Below are 7996 nucleotides of genomic sequence, written 5' to 3' on the forward strand. Positions count from 1 at the left end.
TAGAATTTCCTTACATGTTTTCTTAAATTTTGTCAAAAAACTGCTAAATTCATTCTTGAAAAATTGCGAAATTTTAAAATTATTTGATGTCAGAACATTACAGACATGCGTTTAATGCATGAAAATTCATAAAAAATTATAAAAATATTTTATTTGTCACAATATAACTAAATTTTTAAGTCGCATCCATAATACTTAATTCGGATCGATACCCTAAGAAGTGATGCAACTTTAGTGCAACGGCAATGGTAGAAATGGTGGACATCCGCCCTATGACAAGTCCATGTTAAATTCATCGGTTCAGTGCCAAGCTTGGACCACTTCCGGATCCAAAAAGAAAATTTGCACTACTATTTTGGCAACACTTTTTTTGCTGGGATATTCTATATCTCGTGTAGAGATATATCCTATTTTAATATCCTAAATCATTCCCCAGCACTATTATAAAACTACCTGTTTATTCTTCATGATTTTTTTATTTTGTTTTGACAAAATAAAATAAATCTCCAATAGAATAAAATTAAAATCTGCTGCTCTTTTCATTATTTCTATATTGCAGCCAATCCAAAGGTGGTAATTCATATGTCAGGTATTGAATGGCACGCGCAAGAACATTTCGCTTACGTATGCTATTCAAGCTACCAGCCAAATAATATGAAACTCAACACCAGTCATTGGCTTCATATGGAAAAAGAATTTAACTGCAGCATAAGCAATTCCGGCAAATAATTCGACTATGTTATTTTTCTTTTACTTTGTTGTTATTACTACTTACTTGTATTTAGTATATAAGGCTGAATAAATTTAATAAAGATGATCACTACGATTAAACCTCTTGGTGTTTCAATTGGCGTGATTATATTCTTTCTTGGTGTACCACCGAGTAAAGAATTTTAAACTCCTCTTAAAAGAAAGTTCTGGTGCACTACCAGGACTATCATTAAACCATTTATTCTGGTGTACCACCAGAATATCCGCTGAGCAAACGCGCTCAAGCACTAACACTTTGGCGACCGTGACAGGACTCTTTGTGCCTGCAACCACTGATCAGGACCCTTTGTGCCTGCAACCACCGATCAGGACCCTTTGTGCCTGCAACCATTCATCAGGACCCTTTGTGCCTGCAACCACTCATCAGGACCCTTTGTGCCTGCAACCACTCATCAGGACTCTTTGTGCCTGCAACCACTGATCAGGACCCTTTGTGCCTGCAACCACCGATCAGGACCCTTTGTGCCTGCAACCATTCATCAGGACCCTTTGTGCCTGCAGCCACTCATCAGGACCCTTTGTGCCTGCAACCACTCATCAGGACCCTTTGTGCCTGCAACCACTCATCAGGACCCTTCGTGCCTGCAACCACTCATCAGGACCCTTTGTGCCTACAATACCCATTGTGCCTATAACTACTCAACAGGACCTTCGTCTCTACAATTAATCAACAGGACCTTTGCTCCTATAATCTATACCAGTCAACTTTCGTTACGATGGAAACTCAGATTGAGCTCCTGCGACAGCTGAAGGATATCGGCGAAGGCATCGCCAATTTCATCAGAAATATTAAGAAAGATTCAAAGAACCCTCCAAGCGTACAATCCTTACATAAGGAGAACGAACAGGTGGGTGCCACTAGCGGTCACGACGGTCTTATTAGCCGTTCGTTGGCCAAAATGGAAGCCCTGAGTCGGCAACTAGAAGGTTTGCAAGTTAGTGGCCAGGAGAGAACCTACTATGAGGTGAAAATGGCCACAATAAATCGTCTATGGCAACAGATAGAGTGCCTCAACGACGATGTTCTAGACAAGTACTCAGACCCAGAGCTACTCGGGTACGATACTGCAAAATACATCTGGCTCGAGAAAGAGGCCCAGGCAGCAGTTATCCAACTCTCTAGTGCCAGCAAGGATTCAACCTTCTCCAACCCGGAAGTTGTGGCCCGACCAACTGCTTTACCACTGCCTGCAGTCACTATCTTCAAATTCGATGGTGACTATATGAAATGGATATCATTTTCGGATCTCTTCACAAAAATTATCCATGAGCAGAAAATTCCAAATGCTCACAAGATGTGGTACTTGAAAAACCACGTAATGGGCGAAGCAGCAAGCCTTATTGCGCACCTTGCCATAACAGAAGACAATTATCCCACGGCATGGCAATTGTTGGAACATCGTTATAACAACAAGAGGGTTATGGCAGCTACGGCAATCCAAAGGATGCTCGATCAACCCTCAGGTGCTGGATCTTTAAGTGCCCTCAAGCGATTACATGACACAACAAAACAATGTTTGGCAGCTCTCTCCAACATGGGACTCCAGACTTCGTCATGGGATCCACTTTTAATCCACCTCCTCGTTAAAAAGTTGAATAAAGGTGTTCATAGTCAATATGAACAAATGATCAAAAATCCGAAGGAACTGCAAACCATAAGCGACTTCCTATCGTTCTTGGAGAACTATTTTCATACTTTGGAAGCAATGAGTGTAAAGGAAAAAACCTCTATCAATAGCTCCAAAAATTGCGCCCTGACTTCCCAGCCCAGTCCGGAAAGCCGACATTGCATCATTTGTAAGAAGGACTTTCATCAATTATACCGATGCCAGGAATTCGCTCTACTCAGCACAAAACACCGCCTCAATCTTGTACTGGGACAGAAGTTATGTGTGAATTGCTTTAGCAGCAGACATTCCACGAAACAATGCTCGAATTTAGGCCGCTGCCAAAAATGTGGGAGAAAGCACCATACGCTCGTCCACCTTGAACAATCTCACACGCAACCCTCCAAATCCTCAGGTAGATCAATCAAGGAAGATCAAATGGAACACCCCAAAACACTAGAATCAGCAACAACTTCCAACCAATCCACTGCGGCTTCGCTTATCACTACCCCATCCGTCATAGCTGAAAGCTTGGCCTTAAACTCTGAATCTCGAAGGCCCTATATTCTACTAGGAACCGCATTGGTCAAGATTAAGGCGAATGGTCTGGAAACCGAATGCAAAGCAATACTCGACTCGGGATCTCAAGTCAACCTAATTACGGAAAGATTAGTAGCCCGACTCGGTCTACCAAGTAGACCTACGACTATGTCAATTAGTGGTATATGAAGAAATCGGACCAAGGTTCAACACAGAGTGAACATTTCGCTCCAGTCAAGATATAACAATTTCTCATCACGCTTGGAGGCATTCGTACTTCCCCAAATAATTACTCCACAACCTGCTCAATTTATCCACATTGATAAATGGCTAATTCCCAAGAATATAACGCTGGCAGACCCTACCTTCAACCGTCCAGGCAAAATCGACATCCTATTAGGCGCAGAATATTATCATCAGCTACTCGCTATAGAACAAATCCAACTAGGAGACAACCTTCCAATCTTGCAAAACACAACACTTGGGTGGATAGCATCAGGGAAGGTATCTGATCAACATTTGCAAACATCAATATGTGGAGTACTAACTGATGAAGATAGCATGAACCAGACAATCGAACGATTCTGGAAACTGGAAGAAGTCGATAATACACAGAAGCAACTATCGATACATGACGCACAGTGCGAAGCTCACTTTAATCAGCATAATGGACGTGACAAAGAAGGAAGATTCAAGATTCAGCTTCCATTTTGTGCCGAACCAAGCTCTTTAGGAGAGTCACACAGTCTCGCTTTTAACCGTTTCCTATCATTGGAACGGCGACTATCCAAAGACATTACCTTAAAACAACAATATATACAGTTTATGAAGGAATACGAAGCACTAGGCCATATGACTAAAGTCAACATAGACAATGTGACAGGAGCAAAATATTTTATTCCTCACCACTGTGTCCTACGACCTGAAAGCAGCACCACTAAACTCCGAGTAGTATTCGATGCTTCAACAAAAACATCCTCTGGAAAGTCACTGAACGATGTCTTATATACTGGCCCAACACTACAGAATGATCTGTTTGCTATTCTGCTACGCTTCAGATTGCCACGTTTCGTGTTTACCACAGACATAGAAAAAATGTTTCGCCAAATACTGATACATCCTAAAGACAGACCATATCAGATTATCCTGTGGCGGAACAATATCACCGAACCTATCAACTACTTCACATTAAATACCGTTACATACGGAACCCGACCAGCCCCCTATCTGGCAATTAGATGCTTGAAAGAAATAAGCAGGGAAAATAAGATGCATTTCCTTTAGCAGCTAGTTTTTTGGAAAAGAACTTCTATGTGGATGATGGCCTGGGCGGAGCAGACAACTTGAATACAGCTTTGGAAATCCAGCGCCAACTGCAACAAGTCATGGCGCAATACGGATTTAATTTACGAAAGTGGAGTGCCAATCATATCCACCTGCTTCATAACATTCCGGAGTGCGACCAAGAAGTTAGCCTGGACTTCAGCACAGATGACACCAATTATACCAAAACTTTGGGATTGGCCTGGTTACCCAAAGCTGACCAACTTAAAGTAAAGGTCAACCTAGCGCCAATCAGGTCAGTGACCAAAAGGACGGTCACTTCAGATCTTGCACGTATTTTCGACCCCCTAGGTTTGCTATCTCCTGTAGTCGTCAGGGCGAAAATCTTTGTCCAAGAACTATGGAATCTAAATCTTTCATGGGATGAAGCCGTACCTTCAGAATTCGACTATCGATGGCGAAACTTTAGAGAGAGCCTCAAGTCACTTGAAACCTTTCCCGTTCACCGACATGTCCATAAGGGACATATTTCTCAAAACACTCAGCTCCACATCTTCAGCGACGCATCAGAAAAGGCATACGGGGCAGCAGTATACATTAGAACAATCTTACCGAATAAGATTATACTTGTAAACCTCCTTTGTGCGAAATCCCGAGTAGCACCCCTTAAACAACAAACGCTTCCAAGGCTAGAATTATGCGCTGCACAGCTGGGAGCCAACTTGGCGGTTAAAGTTAAGAACGATTTAGATATGATGACAACACCCACTTACTACTGGACTGATTCCACAATAGTGTTAAATTGGATCAACTCAAGATCATCCTCCTTTCACACCTTTGTCGCTAATCGTATTGCTTCAATTCAAGACAACACGACTCCTGAACAATGGAGACACGTTAGTTCCAAAGATAACCCAGCAGACATCATATCTAGGGGATCAGACCCACATCAGTTGAAACAAACAACCCAATGGATGCTTGGACCATTCTTTCTTCACGGAGACGAGAAACATTGGCCTCCTGCGTTTCTTCCTTCTCACTGAACGAAAGCAGAACCTCCACAACCTAATGTTGGCCGCTGATGCAGAAAACTTCTTGTACAAAATAAATCACAGGAATTCCTTGAAGACACTCCAACGAATTGTTGCTTATGTTCTGAGATTTATTAAAAATTCCAAAACCCGTAAAGAAAATCGACAAAACAGGCCAACCCTCACTCCCCTTGAACTTCACGATTCTCTTATTGTCATAGTTCGTATCGCACAGCATTTTAACTTCAAAGAAGACATTTTACAACTGGAGAAGCATAGAGAACTTAAAGGCTCAAGTCAAATCAAAGGTTTGTCGCCGTTTTTGGACGAACATACAGTTTTAAGAGTTGGAGGTAGACTAGAAGAATCGACTTTGAGTTTTAATGCCAAACATCCCATGCTTTTGCCATTCAATGACCCAATAAGTCGACTAATCTTCGAATCGTTACATAAGGAAAATAAGCATTGCGGACCTACCGCACTCCTTGCTACGGTGAGACAACGCTTCTGGCCGATCAAAGGAAAGCATTTGGCTCGTGAAACTGTTCACAAATGTATTCAATGTGCAAGATCAAAACCAAAGCTTCTGAAACAAATTATGGGAAATTTGCCAAGAGTAACGCCTGCAAGGCCCTTCATAAACGCAGGGGTAGATTATTGCGGACCAATCTGGGTACATTTCAAAACAAGAGGAAAACGACCTCAGAAAGCATATCTTGCGATATTTTGCTGCTTTTCAACAAAGGCCGTTCATCTAGAACTTGTAACGGACCTTACAACCGATGCCTTCATTGGGGCGTTGAAAAGATTCATTGGCCGAAGGGGCCATTGCCAAAACCTATATTGTGATAACGCTACCAACTTCGTGGGAGCAAAAAATCAACTCGCAGAGCTGTCAACCTCGTTATTCTCAACAACAGCTCAAGAAAAAATACAACGAGAATGGGCAACTAGAAGCATTACTTTCCACTTTATACCTCCGCGATCTCCTCATTTCGGTGGACTTTGGGAAGCAGCTGTAAAATCCGCTAAAGGTCTTCTGATAAAGGAAATATCGAGTGCATCCTTGACTTATGAAGAAATGGAAACCATTGTCATAGAGGTTGAAGCGATACTAAACTCTAGGCCAATAGCACCACTACCAAATGATCCTAATGACGCCGCTGCACTGACTCCGGGCCATTTTTTGATTGGAGAACCTCTAACTGCTCAAGTAGACGTCACAGCCCAAGCAACATCATCAACTTTGGCAAAACGATGGGAGTTAGTATCCCGAATAAAACACCAATTCTGGAAAAGATGGTCCCAGGAATATCTCAATGAACTCCAGCAGCGTAATAAATGGCAAACTGCATCTCAAAATCTGCAATTGGGCACTATAGTCGCAATTAAAGATAACTTGCCTGTCATGAACTGGAGACTTGGTAAAGTCATTGAAACTTATCCAGGGTCAGATGGTTTCGTCAGGGCAGCTGCAGTAAAAACCTCAAGCGGTATCATTAAGCGAGCCATTCACCTACTCGCTCCTCTCCCTCTAGAACAAACTAACGACGAAAAAGGAGATAATTCATTTCCGCTTAGCCGCAGCGCCGCATCTAGCGACAAAGACAATGGTTCACCACCTCCAAAACGTGCTAACCTTCCCACAACCAGCATGCTAGTTATTCTAGCATGATTCCTCCCACTAGTGATGTGCCAACAAGTTACCTATACTCCGATTAAAGGCAACCCCGGTATAAATTTTGAGTGTATTGGTAACATTAAGCCAATTCTATCAGAATGGAAGCTTCTGATATATTTCGAACTGGCACCTCTTCATAAGGAACTGCAGCTCTTCATCAACGGAACCAATGCCTTAGCGAAAACATGCAATCACTCACACTTCCGCGATCAATGTAGTGACCTAATAACCCATTTCTACAATATCCAGAAAGATTTGCCAGCCACTCCAGAAAATCTCGTTCTACGGAAGAAACGAGGGGCAATAGATATAGTCGGCAACATAGCAAATTCATTATTTGGTGTTCTGGACTCAAATTATGCTGAGAAAATGTCAGGAACAATCAATAGTATTAAAACCAACGAAGCTCGACTGCAAGACCTACTGCGGAACCAAACATCATTTCTGGACTCTACCCTTAATCTCATGAAGCAATCTGAAGCTCGGACACAGGAGAGTTTTGAAAAAATTAATTTTAAAATAAGTAGACTCATGAATCTGACAAACAACGAAAATCTCTACCGCTCTCAACTCATCTTATCGCTCAGTATCCAGTTAATTCTAATTGCAAATAACTTGCAAAAAATGCATGTTTTCATGACGGATTTGTTGGCTGACACTCATCATGGTCGAATCAGCCCTCTTCTACTAACTCCACAACAATTTGCTGTCGAGGTAGCTAATATAAAGGCTAACCTACCGCAAGATTTAACACTACCAGTAGTAGATATAATACAATTATATGGCATCGCAAAAGCTCATGCCTCAATATCGAACGACCGATATTATCTGCACCTTGTTCATTCCATTGTCAAACCAGGATGAATATGACCTATTTTACCTTACACCAGTTCCACAAGTGGTAAATAATACTCTAGTTGCCCTCATGCCGACATCACAAATGATAGCCTTTAATGCTCATCGTGATCAATATTTTACAATGGATAACATCAAACTACTTGACTGCAACTCACTGGATCACAACACCTTTTTATGCCCAAATGTCCAAGCAGTTTACCATAAAGGTGCACAGATTTGTAGCT

General features: G+C 41.9%; 3 protein-coding genes across 3 annotated transcripts; all 3 read left to right on the forward strand.

The window, feature by feature from the left end:
* Positions 1–1487: 1487 nt before the first annotated feature.
* Positions 1488–3107, forward strand: LOC142235456 (uncharacterized). The gene has a single exon (XM_075306714.1). It carries the CDS (start codon positions 1488–1490, stop codon positions 3105–3107), a length of 1620 nt encoding a protein of 539 aa, XP_075162829.1.
* A 372-nt stretch (positions 3108–3479) lies between these two features.
* On the forward strand, positions 3480–5245 carry LOC142235465 (uncharacterized). The gene is made up of 2 exons (XM_075306723.1): positions 3480–4148; positions 4223–5245. Exons 1-2 carry the CDS (start codon positions 3480–3482, stop codon positions 5243–5245), a joined length of 1692 nt encoding a protein of 563 aa, XP_075162838.1.
* A 25-nt stretch (positions 5246–5270) lies between these two features.
* On the forward strand, positions 5271–6908 carry LOC142235474 (uncharacterized). The gene has a single exon (XM_075306727.1). The coding sequence runs from the start codon at positions 5271–5273 to the stop codon at positions 6906–6908; it is 1638 nt and encodes a 545-aa protein (XP_075162842.1).
* Positions 6909–7996: the final 1088 nt, after the last annotated feature.

Source organism: Haematobia irritans, chromosome 1 (genome assembly GCF_050003625.1).
Source record: "Haematobia irritans isolate KBUSLIRL chromosome 1, ASM5000362v1, whole genome shotgun sequence".
Taxonomy (NCBI): Eukaryota; Metazoa; Arthropoda; class Insecta; order Diptera; family Muscidae; genus Haematobia; species Haematobia irritans.